We start from the raw sequence: 21,195 nt of genomic DNA, 5'->3' as shown, positions 1-21,195 counted from the left end.
CACCGATGGCCTGACAATGACCGACAGCTGACTTTCGGGTTGGTGTAGCAGCGCCCCAAGACTGCAAATGTGAAACCCTACTGAAGCTGTTTTCGATGCACAAGTGTTGCTGGCCTCTGGGTGGAAAACGATTAAGCAGTCACGTTTAGGTTAAAGCTGATTTAATTTACTTTGTTGGGTTTAACATTTTTTCCTTTTCTACATAACACTTAATATTCTGGACATGGGAGACTGCAGGGAAAGCTTGTGGTGTGGTAATCAATTCCATACATTGGCCAACGGTAAGATGTTGAATGGCTAATTGACCACAGTAATGGTGCATGGCTATGTGGTGGTGGACGATGGAGACGTGCACATTAAAAAACAATTAATTTCCAATACTAATGTCACTCTTGGCTGCCTCTGCTGCTGCATATAACAAGGAGCTGTCACTGATTAGTCATTTCATACTCCATCTAGGATTTGATCCAGGCTATGGAAAGTTAGAGGGCCTTTTTGTTTGATTGAGATACATACATACCACCAGATGCGAAGTTAGACTCCCATTTGGTTCATTTAAAATCTTTCTCTCCCTGTTTGCAAAGCTACAAGGTCATGGTCTGCTGGTCAAGGACTGATTACATTTTGCTGCTTCTAGCCAATGAGTCAGATTTCTTTTACTCTTGTTTACAGAATGTTTCAAGCTGCAGCGGGCAACTTTGCTCATTGGCAGCGCCACATGGCAACAAGGCATCATTTCGAAAGTTGGAATAACTTCACTATCCAGAAATCATAACATGACTTCAATAAAAGGCAATCTCTAAGCTCTAATTTTACTGTGTTAGTGGCTGGGCAATGTTGGAAATTATTTTTATAAAAGCGCCAGAAGGTTCAGCCATCATTGATTAAGACTGCTTTCTGGTTGAGTCTTTGCTGCCAGTTTGTCTCCATTCAAATTTTGATTTATTACGTCTAGTGCATGCTCATTCATTGATTTACATGCACATGGATATTTACTTTGAAACCGTTACAGTGCACTGCAGCCATATCAAAGTAGAGTACCCCCAGTGAAACAGCGGTTTGATAATTGAATCACAGTAACCTAATTTGCCACATAATCTGTGTGTAAATGATGCGTTTGATAATTCAGTAAATGTCCAGAAAGAAGTGGCAGCCTACAGGAAACATCTTTGTCAGTGTCTATATTTTTTTTTTTTCTATTGATGGATGAATTCTGCTTTCACCCAGAACAGTGATGTTTTTGTTTTATCTCCCAACATCGTTGGCAATTCAGCTGTTTGTACACAGACAGATTAAGTTGCATGTGCTTGACACCGTGGCCTTTATACAGTCGAGGAGAAAAACACACAAAAAAAATGACAAACGTGCAAATGAATGGAAATGTCTTCCTATTTGTTTACACTCTGCTCTCTCATCAGTTCTTATAACGATGACTCCAAACGATTCAAGTGGATAATAACCCGAGAACTCTTTCAGGATACAAAAATACAAACAACATGAACCGATTATTCCAATTTTTTAATGTGCCCTTCCTTTTCTTTTTTCACACAATTACTTTGCCCTGCCGAAATTACAATTATCCTCCACAAAGACTCAGCATAATTTCAACAGCGCTATTCAGCATAATTTAAAATTAAGATAATGCTTTTTGGCTCTATTAATTTAACAGTACTTAGCATCTCTTTGATATGGGGTTGCAAAAGTTTGAAAGATAACACTCTGGATACATGCATTAAACTTGAAAAGTGGACCCAGCAGTTCAGTTTAGATGCTATTGTACTGTCAGACCTCTTAAAGGCACTTTGGACTTTGCCTCTTCTCCAACAAAAAAAGACTGTAAGAGACATTTTAGAGATGGTAGATTACACATTGTTTGGTGTGTTTGTCTCTGGAACATTCTGGGTTTTCAGAGATCATCAAGTGGTTAAATCCCCTGCCTCTTGAACTAAATGCCCCCCTTGTCCTGGGACTGAATCCCTGCTGAGTTTTCCCTCCTGTGTTTCTAATTTGCTCTCTCCCTCAACACTTAACAACAGTCTAAATAAAGAATAGGAGAAAACACAGGTTAAAGAACATCCCACTGTACTTTAAAAGAAACATTTTTAGGTTGTGGGAATTACCTCTCATTTGATTAATGCAGGCCTAGTCATAACGATGATGTATAGTGTTAGCCATGCTAAGCTAAACCAGAAACAAGCAGTATTGTGTTTTTTTCTGTGCAGACTTTAAGCCAAAGCTGTTGGTCATCTGGTTGTGTTTGATTAAAGCTTCATTTTAAAACTGGCTACACAAACAAACTGTCACTTTGTGGAAATGGCCAAACAAATTTGCTTTAAAATTAAAATGTAAAAAGTTCTTTTGAAAGGCGAATAATCAAGTTAAATTCATGCAGCCCAAATACTGGATGTGCTATAAAAACACAACCAGTAATTACAATCCAGTGCAGCCATGCGTGGCTTTCAAACTTGTAATAACTGTGATGGTTCTCATGCTCCCAGACTTGGCATCAGAATCCATTAAATAAAAATCCTATTGCGCTGCTGTTGTGCTCTTGTCTGAGGACATTTCAGCATCGCCACCGTGTCCTTGTAATTATTTTGGAGAGTGTATTTGCTTTAACATGAGCTTAGCCAATGAGCGAAGACAGGGCATGTTGCAGGCATCTTCCTCATGACTAACTTGCATATGACACAATGTTCCCTGTGCTGATAGATGCAGGGTGGCAGTCTGAAGCAGTGGGTTTTACCACTGCAAAAGGATCAGACATGATTGGTGCTGTGGAAAAGCTGACAGCATGAATTATGAAAGTCTCATTAGGGGCTGTTGGATATGATTTATCTCGCTACGAAATATGGTCATCCAACCGCATTTGCCTCCGTGGTTACAGAGTCCATATTGTGTTTTGCTCTTTTAATTTCTTCGGTGCATCATTTTCTGTTTATTAGTGAGGAATTTCCATGGACGGCAAACCATGACTCTATTAAATGGAAGGTCACTACTTGGTATGCCAAGCAAAATGGCTTAGAAAAGGACAAGGTATGCTCTTTGAAAATTGGCTGCAGCCGCAAAGGTGCTAAAAAATGTGTCATGTTTCTCACTTGACAGATGCATTGCTTGGCATGGTGGCATTGAGCTTGGCAGTGTGTGTGACTGCCAGGTCATCTACTGGGGTTGTGTGTTTCTATAGTGATGCCAAGAGCTGCTTCTATAGTTTTCCAACGTCCCTCAGCAAGAGAATTGTAGTAAAGCTTCCCCCCAAAAGATAATTATGCATAATTTACAGCAGTATATTAAGATCATATCCTGCCGGTCAAGAAAAAAAAAAAAAAAAAACCCTCTTGTTTTGAGGCGATAGGCCAAAACTTACAAGAGAATATTTCATGAAACGCTTTAAGCATGAGACTAGTGTCCCAGATTTGAGAAGGCCTCAGCATTTCATACAGTGTACATCATGTGGTTTCTATACTATCCATGTAACCTGACTTCTCTTTCTGAAATGGTTTCATTAGTAATCCGCTTCCATCCTTGTTTCTGTCGGTGCACAGTAGTCCTTTCACTTGTGTCCCTGCAGCAGCCCCACTTTTAGTCACGGGTGGTTCAGCAGTGTTGCTTTCTGAAAAGGCTGGTGATTTTGCAAGTTATAAGCTGCAATCTTGGCATTGCTTTCACTTTAAAATGCTCCATAGGCGGATCCATTTTCTGATAGCATCATGCAGCTGAACTGAAGGCACGACACATTGCTCACATTATCATGCAGAGGGTACATCTTTGTGAAAACCTGAACTAGATGACAAGGAAATGAGTATCTTAATTTGTTGTTGTTTTCAATTTTTCCACCCTCTTATTTAAATCAAAATGAAGTCTACTTTCCGGACACTGATAAGCGAGCTTTTGTTTACCACCACAGTAATGTGGGAGAGGATTTTGATTCTTGTGATGGCAGATTATTCTAATGCTCAGGCTGTGAATTATGCATCTAAACTGTGCGGCTTTTGATAGAGTAAAGATTCAATTTATACATGTTTGGATGAGTTGAAATGATATGAAGTCAGACTGCCGAGGCCTGTTCCCTGAAGTGTACGGGAAAAGAGGGGGAATGATCTGCTCACGGCACCCAGCAACAGGGCTTCTTGATGCAGTGCTTTGATAACGTCAGAGCTCCATCTAGGTTGCTTTGTGAGGTACTGCTCAATAACCTTGTGATTTAGCATTGTGCTGTAAATTATCAATGCAATCTCCAGTAGCCACTAATTTGCCTACACATCAGTAATACAAAATATATCCTCTCTGCTCACAGCATACAGCATTCTGGGAGCTCGTCTCACCACACTCACTCCATTTTTAGGCGAGTTCACGAGACTCTTCAATGAGGTGCAGTGGCAGTTGCACAGAATTCTAATTTGGCTTCAATCTAAGTCATTAGGAGAGTCAACAGGAAGCAAACAGATGGCAGAAGGAATATGATGGATAATTGTACGTCTCAGAGGACAATTCGTAATTTGTATCTGATTCCGTGCAACCCCCTCATTTTCTTAATGAAGGACTAATTGAGTTTTTTAGATTGGCTCAAGCATATGGTCCCAGCAAGAGTGAAGGGTTTGTATAATGGCTGTAAGGAGAGACATTGAGGACATTTGAGTAGATTTATAACACTGTTTCTGAATGGAAGTCTGATTTCAAGGTTGGAGCAAGTCCTGGTTTGAATGTGGGAGTTTATTAATGAGCTAAAAAATGATGCATCTTCATTACGTCATAATCATCATCATCATATTTATCATTATTTTTTTGACTTTGAAAAGTAGTCTTTCACACTTTTGTCTAAAATACTGAAACATATTCTGAGAAAACTAAATGTACTGTCATTTTTCTAAAATGTTGGAATAAATAAAAAAGAATAGCAGAATCTGTTCTTTACTTATGAATAAATGTATTTGATGTTTTTTAATGTAATGTCTTTTTTATTGTATTCCACCGTAACACATAATGGCTGATTTTCTTTTTGCTTTCCTCTGGAATACAGTTTTCTTACAATTTTATTTCTCTCTCTATTGCAATATACTTGTTGTTAAATGTAATTGTTATGTTAATTTTCTGTAGCAAAAAATACATAATCAACCAGAACAGGCTTTGATCATTTTTCTGCATTGATGTTTAGGTTTTAATACCCCCAGGTAACAAGCAACTGAAAGCTGGCACTAATGGTACTAACAAGAAGTTGTAGACACTTAAATTGTAATACATCTGTTTTAGTATGTGGTTACATTTAATTTCTTATGTCTTTTATTACAGTTTGACATCTTTTTATGTGTAAATACATCTCGATTGTAAATTGTGACTTAAACAGAAGTCTAATAAGGGCTGGGCAATGTGGAGAAAATCATATAATCATAATATTTTAGACCTAATACCTTGATATTTATTTTGCAACAACATTATAAGGTTGACTATTGGCGCTTTCATAAAATATTTATACAATGGGATTTTTGCTAAATAATCATCAGTAATGTGGATATGATGGTTAAGTGGGTAAAGACAAATAATAGACAGCTAGGACAGTCTGGTAGGTTCAGAAAATTACATCAATTTACTGTAATGCAGCTTTTAAAACCAGGAAATGACAACACTTACAATTTTACGATATCCAAAAACTGAGACGATATCACCTCTCATATCACAGTAGAAATAATACTGATTCATTGCCCAACCCCAAGTCCAATACATCTAAAAATCTACTTAAGCACCTCACAATCCAGATTTATTACTACATTTGACAAAATTTGCCAGCCTCGGTGAATCAGCTGATGAAAAATGGATCAAAGACAGGCATGGGATAGTGAGGTATCCCTCTTCGTGGTCTGCGTGGACTGAATGCTTGTCTCTATTTTGGGAACTTACACTCTTCAAAGTGTAGTGGTAATGAAGTGCCTCTCATTAAGAGCTGCATTTGTGACAGTCAGTCAGTCAGTCAGGCAGGCAGGAATGCATGGAGGGCAGGAAGCGGAGAGCCCCTGATAGAAGCTACTCATAGGGGCCTTTGAGTAAAGGCTCATTTCATGCAAGGTTAGACACATCAGTCATTGGACATGGGGCTGGCTTTTACTGCCTTTCAATAAAATTACACATGGAACGTGTCCACACAGTGAAGATGAACCTGGAAATCAAATGTCTTCCATTAGGCTCCGTGCAGCTGGACTGATCACCGCCACTGTGTAAGCTTAAAATTCCCTGCATGCAGTGAATCAAAGCCTCAGTGATGACAAAGGTCATGGACCCAGGGAACTTTCATTCTCTTTGATTGCGTGCTGAGTCTTTATTTGTTTGTAATGTGTACTGCATGTACTTAGTAGTGGGACATTAATTAAATCAAGCGTAAATACGGCTACTAATTAAGCTTGAAAGCATCAATGAGCTGCGATGGATAAGAAAAACTCTGAACCCACCAAATCAGGCTCACATGAATAGTTTGGCTTGGGCGGGAGAAGACTGTCAAGCACTATCCATGTTTGCACACCTTTGACACCGTGATGAAGGCCTGTGTGGGCCACAGCACATTCAGTAACACTGCTGCCTCAAATTCTGAGTCCTGTATCCCCCCTGATATAACCTTCATTTATTGTCACCTGCTGAGGTCACAGCCCAGTGGTGACTAGGTTGTTGCGCTTGCAAAGCCAGTAATTTGAGCAGACATTTTGTTACATTTTGGCCAAAGGAGTCCATTGTTTTGGCTGTTTTCTGTGTCTGCATGCAGTGCTGGCTTTGCAAACGGATGCACCCCTGGAGATCGGCTTCCAAAGCTGATTGAAACAAAAGAGTTATTTTCCTTTCCTTTTTAGAGCAGCCAGACATATCTCACGATAAGATCAACTTGCAAAGCAGCTCTGACTCACTGAGACTGGCCACAGAATCACTTCAGTTTCTCAAAGTTGAGAGGGGTTTTTTTGGCTTCAAACAGCCTAATCTCATCCCTCACCTCTTTTATTACTCACCTGATTTGTTGATAATCCCTGACAAGCAGGCAAAATGGCTGCCATTATAAACTGATGGCACAGCATGGTGGCAGCAAGCGGTTTTTGCTTGCACCCTTTAAAAGATCTATTTTTGCACTTACTGGAAGTAATTGCAGGTTTGAGGTTTCACAGCGTTACTGAATGGTGTACTAATTCTGCTTCTTCCTTTAGCGAATTAGGAGCTTTTAAAAATGCAAAACGTGAGAAACAGAAAAACGGTGTATGCATTAATTTGTCTGTGCTTGTGGGTGAATGTGTGTGTGCATTAGGTAACTGAGATTTTCTTTACATATATATGAAAAGTTCCCAAAATATAAGGTCTATATTCAAGTCAGAATCATATGTCATTGCATCATAAGATCTTTGCTACAAAAGGTTTAACCTGCTTGAATGTCTAAGCTGTCAGCACACGCTAATGTTAACAATCGCAGAGAGACATGTAGCAGAGACTGACAAGGAGTCATTCTGGTTCATGTGTACCTATAGTGAGTCAAAAAAAAAATCATCAGTGAATCTGCTGACAATTATACTTCAGAGAAATTACTCTATAATATTCTCAGGGAGACAGTTAAGTGATTTCCTGATGCTACAAAATACTTATTGTTTCATGGAGTTTATCTACAGGGAAATATATTGCACAGCGGAAATAATGTAGGTGGTAACAGTCCAACAATCCATTGTTTGGATATGAGTCTATGAAAAGGGAGGTTAAGAAAATATCAAGGATAAGTATATATTTGGTCAGGAGTCCCACGTCTCCATGTACACTGTGTATATAGAAACAATTTTATTCCACTATGACAGATATGATGTCAATGATAGCCTGTAGCCTCACTTTGTTTAGTCAATACAGCACACTGTAAATTGACAGCATTCCCATTACAGTATCTGCTACATAGCATATATATCTGCTTTCTGTAAATGTTTAATGTTCCCTCAGTTATTTCTAATTGCGTGCATTTACTATAATCGACAATATACTGGAGATAAACTAATTTAGATCTACTTGTAAGACATATTTGTCAAACCCTTCTTCCTGTCTGGTCCATTTGGTCCAGAGTATTGGAGATTATTTCGACTTTTAGTGCTTGCTGAAATGAGCTGCATGGCTTTGACCTTGAGTTAAAATGTGTTGCCTGTTGTGGAAGGAAAAGTGGCTACTGCTAATCTGTCTGCCAAGGTCATCAAAGTAATTCAGCACCCTATTTTAGGCAAATGTCTTTAATCCTCCACAAATATGTCAAGTGTTTCAGAGAGGCAATGTTACTACGCCTCGGTTTTCTCAATCCTGCTAGATTTAATGGTCAACGTAAGACCTGTAGGAATGTAATTTTTTTAATTCTCGTGCATTATCGGTGATGCATGCCGTCAGTGTTATGTGCATGCAAAGTAAAGTGAATGAATCTGTCATCGCACAAAAGGAAAGAAAGCAAACAGTGATGGATTTCTCTGAATGGCATTGTCTCTCCTTTGTTGTTGAAGCATGATGCTTGATGGATACCAACAATAAATATTCTTTTTAGTCTCGAATGAAGGAGGGACACCTCATAAATCTTAAACTTAATTTTCCTAAAAACACACAGTGAAAAAGTTCTGAATACTGGTCAAAACATGACGACGATGCTGTCTCGAACAGAGGAAATGTTTGAAAAGTAATGACACGCTAAATGCATCATCTGCGCTCTCTGCCTTGTAATACAGTGAAGACACATTGTTTTGGGCTGCTTTGACAAATGACAAACAGCCTGCCCCTCCAGTTATTAAAATTCTGTTTTGTCTCTGATGTTTACGTTTATATAGCCATGGGCTTGAATGCAATCCTAGTAGTTCAATTAAACCGTTGTGCTTATTTCTCAGTACTTTTCTGGTGTCATGTCTCGACATCCTGCTCTTTTCTATTCTACCTCAGGCTCTCTGAAACGCAATGTTTGGATTAACATCTTGGCTTTGTGGCATCAAAAGAGTCCCCAGTCTCATACAGTTAAAACTGAGACTACTCCTGCACTAAATTAACCAGTTCTCACTTGTGTACCAACAGGTTGAGTTTTTTTTTCTTTCTAAATGCCTCCTGTCCAGACTGATATAGATATAATTACTCAAGCGTCAGTGATGAAACGACGAATCCGTGATGATGAAAAAGCTCTATTTAAAAACGCGTGAAGTTTGATTCATTCAGTGTGTGCTCTCCAATGAGTACACATAGTAAGTCTCATACTGACATCAGGCCTAATGATATTTTTATAATCTCTTTCATGTTGCATTGCTTCTGTTGTATTGTTCATCATGGGCTGCTGAGAGCTAGATTAGATTAGGTGTGACTGACTGTAGGGCTAATATTCCTGTTTAATAGGCTGAGCTGATCAATGGCAAATCATTTTCAAAGGCATGATGGAGTTACTATCAATGATATGTGAAGTCGGCCATGTTGATTAGTATTTAAAAAGGACGACAGCCACCGGCTAAATATATGTCCTCCCATGATATGGGAATTTATGTTGCTTCTAAATGTAAATAATAGTACGGCAACCCCTTTTAACATTTTATCAGTAGCGGTAATAGTAATTGTCGATATCAACAATTGCTTTTTGACTAGTTAAAATTCCAAGTCACCGTGATGTAATTCTAGCAATTCTAATTTAAGATATCTACAATTAATTTCCCACCAATCAAAATGTTGATTCTTCATAACAACAATTAATTTTCTACTGGTGGAAATGTTCTTTGTAGATATCTGTAACTTAATTAAAACTAAGAAAACTTCTGACGTTGACTTCTATTCAAATTTTATTACAGATAACTCTGATGTGTTGTGGTTCCAAGCTGACATATCCTGTTCTTGTTGCTGTTGTTGTTGTTATTTAAAATATCAACAATTAGTTTCTCACTAGTCAAAATGTTCTTTGCAGATTTCTGTAATTTAATTTAAAAAATTTTTTTACCACTGACTTCTATGCAAACTCAATTACAGGTATCTTTAACTCAATTTTGAAGAGTTATAGTTCCAAGTTGACATATCCATAACATAATCTTGACAAGCTGCAATTTGTATTTGAAATACCTACAATTAGTATCTCACTAGTCAAAATATTAATTCTTGATATCATCATTTAATGTCTCACTAGTGAAAATGTTCATTGTAGATTTCTGTAACCTTATTACTAGCACTTTTTTGTTTTACCATTGACTTCTATTCAAACTCAATTTAAGATATTTGTAATTCAATTTTGACATGTTACAATTCCAAGTCAGTATATTTATAGTGTAATAATGAGTAGCTGCAACATGCCGAAATGACATTTTGACATGTTGAAATGTCTTTTCCACTTGTGAAAACAAAATCGCTGCTAGTCAGCCTTATTGATAAAATGTTAAAGCGGTTGCCTTAAATACAGAGCTGGGCAGGAATTGTCTTTTTTCAATATACACTATAGTGATATTCACAATTTTAAACGCTGTTGACTTTTTGCACTTGATACCACTGTTGCTATGTTACTGAATACAGGACAGTACGGTGTCTATCATCATTTGAACATAATTTTCAACTCTTTTTTCCCCATTTTAACATTGAATTTTACTGAGAAGTCAAAGCATTAAAAAATAAGCCCAGTAATTTTAAATGTATTGTCTATATCCATCATGTCCCACTGAGCCAAATGGCATGAAAGTGCTACAGTCTCATAGCTTTTAGTGTTTCACTTGTATAAATTCATTAAAAAGCAGTGCGCTCTGCTTTTTGTATGACTTCCTGCACAGTCCCAGACATTCAGGCTAACTAAATCAGACATCCCTTTTATTCTGTTAAATGGGGAATTGGTTCATGATCCAAAGACACATAGGGTAGAGCCCGAAACACAGTAAAGAGGTAATATGTCAAAGTATCTACAGTAGTTAGCCTTGCATGACTGGACGTTAGATCAACTGCCCGCTGTTTGTCCACCCATCAGTGTACCTGCACTTTTTTTTGTGTGTCCAGCACAAGGTTCGCACTGTGCTTTCTGCTTAATGGCAAAACAGATGTGGACGCGATCAAATCAGACTCAAAGACCTTTGAACGTGCTTCTGAAGCTCGTTACTTTGTGCAGTCATGGTTCTGAAGATCCCAATCAGCATCAAAAGGCTGCGGTGTTTGTTTCTACCTGGCGGCTCTCTCTCCTTTCATTATACCCTCGTAATATCCTAATTTTTTATGCAAACACAAACACCGTTTTCCTGATGCTATACTGGGAAGGGATGCTGTTTGAATGTAACTGAAAACCCAGAGTCTTTTTTTTTTTTTTTTGGTCTTGATTTATTTATTTATTTTTCTTAATCCAATCATGGAACATGTTTGTTGATATAATTTGGTTAATGCCAACAGTCTGATGCGCGGATCAGACAACTGTCTTTTTTGTAGTCAAGTGATTTACCGTATAATTAGTCCTAAAAATTTTAGCTCTCAGTGGATCATGATCAGATGAGATGACAGGTCTCCCCCCCTAAGCCTCACTGTGAGGGAGGTCAGTCTTTGACGGCTTACAGTCTGCTGTAGGGAACACAGGAAACTGAGGCTACAAACTAGATTAGAAGTGATGATTTAAACACCCTCCCTATCAATGGCTGATGCATTGTATTGTCTAATGTACTAACATAAGCTATGTGTGAATTTGTTGTTGATGCATCACCTGCATTGCCTATTTGCAAATGATATAATCACCTCATTAGGACCACACTGCCAAAAGTAATGTTTTTAATTAAAATAAGAATTCAGAAACAATTTGCATCAGCTTTTTTAGGTAAGTGGAATGTAAACATTTCACAGTGTGTTGGATTTACTTAAAATAGCAGATGCAAATTCTTAACTAAATGCAGTACCGCAAGCATCACTTTTCTCAGTGTGGCATCAGAACATTGTGCTCATTGTCTCTTTGTCCCTTTATGGGAAACAAAGAGGGCATGCATTGTACTGAATACAGCTCAGAATACATTTGTCCAATTTAACAAAAAAGGCTCACAACATTTTGGACTGGGTAAACCCAAAAGAAATCCTGCAAACTGTTGAGGAAACTGTGGATCAATAGCATGTTATGTCCATGACCCCCTCCTCTGTGGCTTTCTGATGGCTTACACATTTTTACTTTCATTTTGTTTTGTTTTCTTTTCCGGGTGTGCAGGAGGGTGGGGAGGGAGGGAGCTGGTCTGATTGAAGTGCTAGAGTCTTAGAAAAAACCAATGTGAGTTTATTTGCATGTTTGCTATGTGTCTACGCTGTGCTTTCAAGCTCAATTAATACTTCCAACTCACCCTTATAAATTCGTTGCATTGTTCTATGCCCTAGTGTAAAGGACAAATTAAATACAAACTTGTGTGGTCTTTGTTTCTAGCCATGTACTGCAGTTGCTTCGAACATCCTGAAAAACAGTATGTAATAAGCTTTTGTTCTCAGAAAATCATGTTTAAGCCTAGCTTTCATATGAACCTCTATTCTGTCCCATAGAATATGGAATGATCGGAGAGCATACAGTAAAAAGTCAGCGGCCAAGATCAGTTCATGACACAAAGGCCCTGCAGGAGCAAGCTGAGTCTGCTAAATTTATGGCACAAACTGGTAATACCGTAGTTATGTTTCTTTACTTTATTTTGTTAACTAAACTTAATTTCATCATGCATGCTCTCTCTTGTACTGCACCTTTTAAGTGGAAATGTTTTGCATTATTATTTTTTCCAACTCATTCTCTATTGCTACATATGAAGTAGGAAGATAAATTTCCCATTTCTCTACGAGTATTTACTTTGAATATAGAACGTAATTGGGTTTTGTGGGTCTGTTTGTTTTATTGTCACATAGCGAGTTGGCAAGTGGATTACTCATACAGTATATTCATAGAACATTAATTAAACAGCAGTTTAAAAACTAAGGCCCTGATGTAGTTAATCATTTCCTCCAAGGCATGATAAATTAAATGTCATTCGATGAAAAACCCACCCCTTCAGCCAAATATGAAACACATACTTGGCAAAAGTTGAACTGATAGATGCTGCCCTTAGAGATAAAGTGAGGCTATGTTGCTTAATCAAGTGTAGCATCCAATAAATTAAAAACTGAAATCATCTAAATTCATAATGACTGTTACAACCTACCACTTTAGCATTTTTAATAAAATCAGAAAGTGCTGAAATAAGTGACAGCAACATTAAAGCAAAACCTCAATTTTGCTTTCATTATTTAGTTGTTGTTTAGTTGTTTTTTTATTTCTAGTGGGTGGGTTTAGATTTAGCTTTTTTATCTTTATTTTTATTTTTGGGAAATGTTTTGATTTTTTCCATGTGTTGTTCCATTTAAATTGCTGTCATCGTTTAAAAACTCCTCTCATTACCATTTTGATTTGCGACACACCATACACATATACCGGTACTAACATACACTCATTAACACCTCTCCATTTTACACACGCCGTAGGTATGTTGTTTCCCTGTCGAGTCGCATCGCTGTGCTTTTCTGTTTCTCATTCTCACACAATTTACTCTCCCTGTACTGCCTCATTTAACAAATTGATCCACCTTTCAGTCTATTTTATGATCTGCAAAATTAAGGGCAGGGTTTAGATCCCTATTCGGCTGAATCTATGTGTCCTTGATACTACATGCTGAGAAACTACTCTAAAGCATATTGTGCTTAAAATTACCAAACGATTTGATGACTTCCAATGACATAAATGTATTCAGAGCTGCAATTGAAACAGTTCCTCTTTGTATTAAATTATTTCTCTAATGCGCAAAGCCTCAAAGAAAATGAATACTTCACCTGAGGGTTTAACATAATCAAACATCAATTATTCGGTGACTACTCTGATGCAGGGATTTGACTGTCAATTCACTTGTCACCAAATAATTTTTTTCTTCATTTAGGCTACCATGGCTTTGGAAACCACCCCACTGCCTCATCATAATATATGGCTTTATTTAGCATTTCATGGCTTTTTGATATTTAACCCTTTTGGACAATGAAGATTGAAAGGCTCAATGCTGTTTCTTCCTATTAATCTTTTTTTAATGTAACTCAAGAGAGATCTTGAGATGAATGTAACAACTGCGATCCTTATCTTTCACTAATCTGCTACCAAACGCTATTCATGATTATTTGAGTGCATGCAGAGTTAAACTACTTCAAAGTCTGCTTGCAAAGACCTTCATTTAGTGGCTAAAATATTACCTTCCTTCTGGGCACTCAACAATTGAGTCCACTTTGAGCCACGTTTACACACATGAAAAACGGCTGTGATCTGCTGGATAAAATCAGCTAACTTTCTCATTTTCCTCCACCCCTGGGAGTTAACAGGTTAAGATGCATTTGAAAATTATTTGAAACCATCGTCTAAAACAAAGACTTTGCTCCGCTGTTGTCAAGGAAACTAGATAGTTTGCTGCAGTGCAAGGGAATCCATATCTCAGACCTCTTTTCTGAACTAACACCCATTAAATTCCATTTTATTTTCTCAGATGTCGTCTTTCTTGCATGCCACCATGTTCTTATGAAATTTTTTTGTTTGTTTATGGTCTCACTTTGTTTAAGCATATTATTGGGTTTCATTGAAATGCATGACTTATTTTTTAAGGATGAAGTGAAACAGTTAGATGTAACCCTAATGTCTACTGTTCATTTTTTTTTACAATCATAGCTGTGCCTTCACTGTGATCTTTGCATAAATGCACATATTAATTTGTTGTAAAAAGGCTGATTAATTTACACTACAAAGCCCACTGTTAATGCCACTGCTTCCTATGATTGTGTTGCATACCAATAAAAACACTACAAGAAGAATTAAGCTGCCAACTCAGCATTTATCAAAGATCACATAAAGGTAGTATAGAGTGTACAATAGTATAAAGACACATCACCCCAAATTGACTCATGTTGGCCCCTCCCCATTTGACTCAACCCTGCCCACCTTGCCCCACCCCGCCCCGTAAGCCCTGCCCCAAGGACCATATTGCTGCATTTAACTAGTGTCACCCTTCTCCCACACAGGTGAATCAGGTGCAGAGGAGTGGTCCCAGTGGAGCTCATGCTCTGTAACATGCGGTCAAGGGTCGCAGGTGCGAACAAGAACATGTGTCTCACCATACGGAACACACTGCAGCGGCCCTTTAAGAGAATCAAGGGTTTGCAATAACACTGCCCCTTGTCCAGGTAGTGTTAGCCGCAGATTCTTGACTATTAATGTTTTGCTCATTTTGTTGTTTATAGGAGGAAATGTGTTGTTGTGTTTTAACAAACGTTTCAATGTGTCTATATAAGAATGTATTATTACTGCAGTATTCTATAATTGATCTAATGCTTTCTTTCTTTGGTGTTATTTTGTGAATGTGTTTCTTTTCTCATTATCACTTTTGTGTTTCCCATTTCATATAACTGTAAGGCAATTCATCAGCATTGAATTGGTTTAATGACATGTGGTTCTGCATGGAGCTTGGGGAGCAGTAGATACTGATATGTTGTCAGCTTCATTTCCTTGAAGGTCAGCCGTGCATTTTAAAATAGCTTGGCAGCGTTTCTTCAAACACGCTGTAAGGCATTTCTTCCTCAACCCATGATGGCAGGGCAGATGAGTCACTGGCAGTCAGGTATCAGCATCAGATGCTTTTCTGACTGGTGATTGCGGCGCGCTAATGTTTGTCTGGATACGTCTGGTAGGACAGCGTGTCGTTCTAAACAAGTCACCATTATGCAGTTTTTGGGATTGTTTACACAGACAAATATGTTGATTTAGTAATGAGATTCTGAACTCATGTTTAGTCAAGATATTTGATGGCACTGTTAAGGTAGTGCTTCTGAGTCAGCATCGCAAACTCTTAGGTAATTATGGCTGATAAAAAAATACTGCAAGCTGCATCCTCTGACATTCTGATCTATGATGTGCTGTATTTCATTTTTAGATGTGGCATGTGTAAGTGGGAAGTTGGCAGTTTTCAAAAGGGTCACTCTCTTATCTGTGCGTGGACATTAAGAGCTAGAAAGAGAATGAGTCATTTCAAAAGAACAGTTGCCTAAATACCAGTCTTGGTGTGACTCCTCTATGGCTATTAATATTTAGCTCAGACAGCATTAAAGTTTCCATTTCTCAAAAGCTACACAGCCCAATTCCAGGTATATGCATTCATTTGCATGGAAAATAATTATTAATTTAGAAGCAGAACTTACAGACTTGCCCATGTGAATTCATTATAGTCCTCCTTTATTTATCTCAAGACCTGCAGACTTTAGGCGTTTGCTCATGGCTAATTGTGGATCCAGAACTTTCCTTCACATGATAAAGCAGAAACACTTATCACCAAATAACTGGGCCATAAAACTCTGGGTCAACTCTAAAGCAATTTTGACTTTATACACAAGAGTAATGCTGTGCTAGAACGTTTCATTTTTAAAGAAAATAAAATAGGGAGAGTCTTTTTAATTCTTAAAATGTCACTACTTTTAATTTATTGTATTGTTTCATGTTTTTTTTTTAAAGTAGAAGATATCAAATGTGCTGTAGCCCTGCAGTGTTGTTAAATTTCATTACTTGTAATATCTGAAAAATAATGTTTTTGTTTCTTCAGTTATATTAAAAACCTAGCTCTGGGATCACAGAATTTGTTTTTCCAAGTCATCCTCCAAAATGCAGCTGATGTAGCACTAACTTTACTTAGTTACAGTAGCAAACTGGTACAAAAAAATCCTACCTGGCATGGTGCCACATGAAACATAGAGTCTATATCTAATATTCCGAAAGGCAGACAGATCGATTCACTCACTTCAAACTGTGAGCAGTATGCCAAGATGGACGGATGCCTCCAAAGTAGAGTAAGCTTAAATTAAAGACACGTCACTTCCAGTCTAAAAGGAGCCTTACCTTAAGTCACCACTGAAAACATCAACATCATCGATGAACAATGGTTCAGGCGCTGCGGGCTGACATCAAGCACGTTGTTAGAAATTCTGGGCCTCCACACATGTTGCAGTGCCACTCATCCAACACAATGCATCTGCCAAAATACAATAACACTTCAGCTTTATGAAATATTAGGCTACTTACCTGAGTCGTCCCCTTTTCAACCCAACCAACAGCACCCATGGCTATTTATTTAGTTTTCTTTTTTTTCTTTTTAAATGTGATGTGGTTATTCTGCAGAAAGAGAGCAGTCCAGTCATATCTGACATTTCTACAGTACAGGATTTACATCCAGTGCCAACGTTCAGAGCCAATGCAGAATTAGTTTTATACTGTAGCACAGAATACAGCATGAGGAGGTCAGTATCAGCATTCAGTATTATATAACTAATTTATCAACCCAACACTCCCTGTCCTCATTAAAACACTGCACACTTAAACAGCAAGATCTGGAGTAAAACAGATATGGCAAGCATGTTTATGATTTAATTCCCTTCTGTCATGGGTGCTTAACTTTCAGATATCGTCGCCTGGGTTTCTTTTATTTGAGTTAATATGAATTTTTTCTTGGAACACAAATTAGATAGATATTTTTTATTTATTTATTTATTTGGATCCCACCTCAGCGGTTGCTAATCTTCCTGGGGTCCACCACAAAAATCAAATCATTACAAACACTAATATAAAAACATGTCAATTATACAGACACTGACAGACACTTTGTCAGTCTAGACAAAGTTATAAATTAAAACAGACTAATCAAAGTGACATATAATAGATAGATAGATAGATAGATAGATAGATAGATAGATAGATACGTCATTAATCCATATGGAAATTTAGGCATCCAGTAGCTTATACCACACATACGAAACACACACAGGAGTAAAGAATATAAATTTAATGTGAAAGTGATAAGCTGCCAGGGTGAGGCGCTAGCCTATTTTATGTTAAAATAAACAACCAAGAAAGTCCTGTTTGTTTTGCTTTGTTTCGTTTGTTTACAACTGCAGGTAAGTTTTATCACTTCCTGCCATTAAAAAACTGTCAAAAACAAACCCCAGAAGAGGCTTACCTGTGGACACGACTGGCGTGCTCTCGCCTGTCAGTAACCACGGCGAGCTCAGCCTCAGTTCATTTAAAGTGACGTAAACAATGCGCCACCTGACCGAGCATGCGCAGTCTGTCCGCTACTACAGGAAGCGGAAGAAGCCTCGTATTCCTTTCAAAATAAACTAAGCTAGCTGTGCTAATTGCAGTGAAGTTTTACTATGTCATACAGGTAAAAAGGTATTTTATAATATTTGTATTCATTCTTTTATAGCAGTATATGTCTGTGGCACGGAGGAAGTACCAACTTTGGCAGTTGTGGTTGTAGTTTGGACACGTAGTTGTTGACAGTAAATAACATTACATATTTGTATAGAAAAACGTCAGTCGTATTCATCAAGCTTTACATTATGTTAGAACTTAAAATTGCACATGAACATGCAAGGACAATAGAATTTTGGTTTAGAAAAATATTGCCTCAAATTAATAAGAGTTTATATTTTAGCTGTACTAAACCTAAGCTAACTTGGTTGGTATGCAGAATGTGGTGTGTCTTCTTGCATAAAAGGAAAAAAGGGCAATTATCAGAGTATCAGTGGCTTTTGTGGAAACAAATCATAGGTAACTTGAATTCAGTTGCCTACAAAAACATTCATCAGCAGAAATCAGTGGGAGGCTCAGTCTATAAAATATTACATTTTGCTAACTTGATTGATTCCTAATTTAATTTAATTTAATTTAAGAAAAAGAAAAAATTCTCTTTTAGTGCGAGAAGACTTTGGCACACAGCAAAACTCACAACCATGCCAGACACATACCATTAATAATAAGTGCAAACCAAAATGAACAAATGGGAAAAAGAAAGACTGGGAGAAGTTCTGTCTTTTATTATTAAGCAATTAAGAAACAATAATGATAAAACACATCTGATGACTTGACTTGACTGTTAGGGAATATTCAAATGTATTTATTGAAAAATTTATTGCAGAAGAAGAAAAAGAGCAACAGAAAGAGATTGTGATTTCACTACGTCATTTTCAATGTAATTAGGTCTGTTTACTGGAGAAAGTCTGTGAACCTCTCTGAACCCAGCTCAGTTACTATATGTCAGATGCAACCTTACCGCAAAAGCACTTCTAAGTGTCATCGATCCTTTGTTTGCATCAGGGCTAAGTGCAGTGTTATGCACAACAGCCCTGAACTGCAGCTTTATGATTAGCAAGGATTTGATTGCATTTTTAGTGGAAACTAGCTCAACAATAGGGATGTGGGGAAAAAAGGTACAACAGTTTGCAACAAAATAATAAATACTGTGCGGTGAATACAGTCAGGCACAAGAGAAAGGCCAGCAAGTTAGAAAGGTAATACCTCACTGGAATGATATGAATAAAATGAACTAAATCCCAGTTTACCACAAATTAATGAAAACATTCTTGGCGAATGCACTTGCTTTGTCCACCATCTTGTGCTGGTCCAAGAATTTCACCTCTAACAGCACAGTACGATTGCTCATGGCCATCCCTGTAAATCATGGCCGCAGTTCAGAGAAAAACACACACAAAGAAGCGGAATCCTATTCCATCACTGCTACAGTAGCTTTGGTGACTGTCCGCTTTGAACTCAGAATTTTCAAAGTAAACGCTTCGGCCACCCCGGGACACTTAGCTAAGAGCATCAAAGCGGCGCCTAGAGACAGGGGCTGGGACAGACGGTAGCTCCGCCTCATGGCGAACCAGCTTGATCCCAAGATCCAACTGCTACAACTGATCCTGAGATCCAACTGTTATACTGCAGGAACTTAAAGCCACTGCACAAGCTGTGGACAGTGACCCCTCTGAAGAGGAACCATCAGTTCCCTGTGGACAAAGCCCATTTGCAATCAGCGGATGATAAAAAAAACACCCGATATGTTGTGTGCACTGCCAGTTTCCATTAATCAGTAGTTTAATTAGAATTGATTAATTTCATTAAATATAATTACATTTATTTTGTGACTCACTCTCGTAACCCCAGGATATGTATAGGCACGGTTGCACCCACGTATTCCTACTGCTGTTCCCTGTGCGCCATTGTAGCTGATTAGAAAACAAGGCTTTTGCAGCTATAATAATATAATTTTATAATATATTGTGTGTTATGCATTGCATATATCTTCAGTATACCCATACTTCCAGTGCTAAAAAATAGATCTATATTATTATCTATAGCTTTGCCTTTGCCTCTGCAATTTCCATCCCCTTAAAGTTTATCTTGGAGCCTTCAATTCTGTCAGTAACCGCACTCTATCGCTGGGATTAAGAAGCCAGCAGTTTCTTTAGAAACTAATATCAGAGGTTAAACTTTTACAATTTGACTGCGCTCACCATTTGATATCACTGTGTACATTTAGGAACACTGAAACTGCCAAGACAAGACAGGAGGCGTCTTACTTCTGTCTGACTCTCAGATTCCCATATTTCCCTCTCCAAAGTAAAACTGTAAGCCAATAGCAAACATCCTCTGCAGTTCTGTGGAGACTCACCATCTGTCAACCAGAACCCAGTTAAACTTACACGCAATCCAAGATGCAAGGGGAATGATGCCTTTTGCCAGCTATTGTTTAAAGTCAAACAAATTAGAGATTAAAATGTGCACTCTGACAGGGAACACATTTAATGATATTTCGAAGGCATTTATTTTTTAATATGTATTTTAAAAGGTAGATGAAATTAGGAATATGACCATTTTTCAATAGCATTATGTTTTGGTGATAAATGCAGCTGTGTGGCTCAAAGCAAATTATCCTCTAAATTGAATTTTTCTGAAATTTGTTTTTATCCAAAGATCAAAACATTTAGTGGGAAATCTCACAGTTATGTACTTTACTAATTTAGTTTTTAATATTTTGATTGTAGTGGCAGGATGTCCCAAGTGTCCCAAAATAACCATGTGCCAACATAAGTAGCCTTTGAAATATTTTAGCATTAATTGCTCAGGCTCACACATCTGATGAGGAAACACTATATGAAATATATCAGTGAACACTTTTGATAATTGTCCTGTTGGATTTGGGCTGTCTAGCCTGACGTTTAGTCTGAGCGGCCATTTCATTGCCCATTGGAAAATGTGGGCAGCTTCTGAGAGGTCTGGAACCAGGTTACGGGCTGTCTGCTTTGTGTACGACCACGATTAGTATGTTGGTGTAACGACAGATTTGCAGAGCCATTGTCAGCCTACATTAACCTGAGGGC

The 21,195-nt window shown here is 37.8% G+C and overlaps 2 protein-coding genes across 2 annotated transcripts in view; one reads left to right on the top strand and one right to left on the bottom strand.

Annotated features, from left to right (window-relative positions):
• eys (eyes shut homolog) overlaps window positions 1-18,037 on the bottom strand; it is a 366,564-nt gene extending 348,527 nt beyond the window's left edge. Inside the window, exons 1-2 of the mRNA XM_050070471.1 lie at window positions 17,991-18,037; window positions 16,877-17,009 (exon numbers count right to left, since the gene is read on the bottom strand). The gene's annotated coding sequence lies outside the window, so the exon portion shown is untranslated. The remainder of the gene's footprint in view (window positions 1-16,876; window positions 17,010-17,990) is intronic.
• Window positions 1-21,195, top strand: part of adgrb3 (adhesion G protein-coupled receptor B3) — a 139,090-nt gene that overhangs the window by 45,752 nt on the left and 72,143 nt on the right. The window contains exons 3-4 of the mRNA XM_050070470.1: window positions 12,481-12,591; window positions 15,013-15,174. Of these exons, the coding sequence (XP_049926427.1) occupies window positions 12,481-12,591; window positions 15,013-15,174 (273 nt within the window). The remainder of the gene's footprint in view (window positions 1-12,480; window positions 12,592-15,012; window positions 15,175-21,195) is intronic.

Source organism: Epinephelus moara, chromosome 19 (assembly GCF_006386435.1).
Source record: "Epinephelus moara isolate mb chromosome 19, YSFRI_EMoa_1.0, whole genome shotgun sequence".
NCBI lineage: Eukaryota > Metazoa > Chordata > Actinopteri > Perciformes > Serranidae > Epinephelus > Epinephelus moara.
This window is presented reverse-complemented; position numbering and strand designations above follow the sequence as displayed.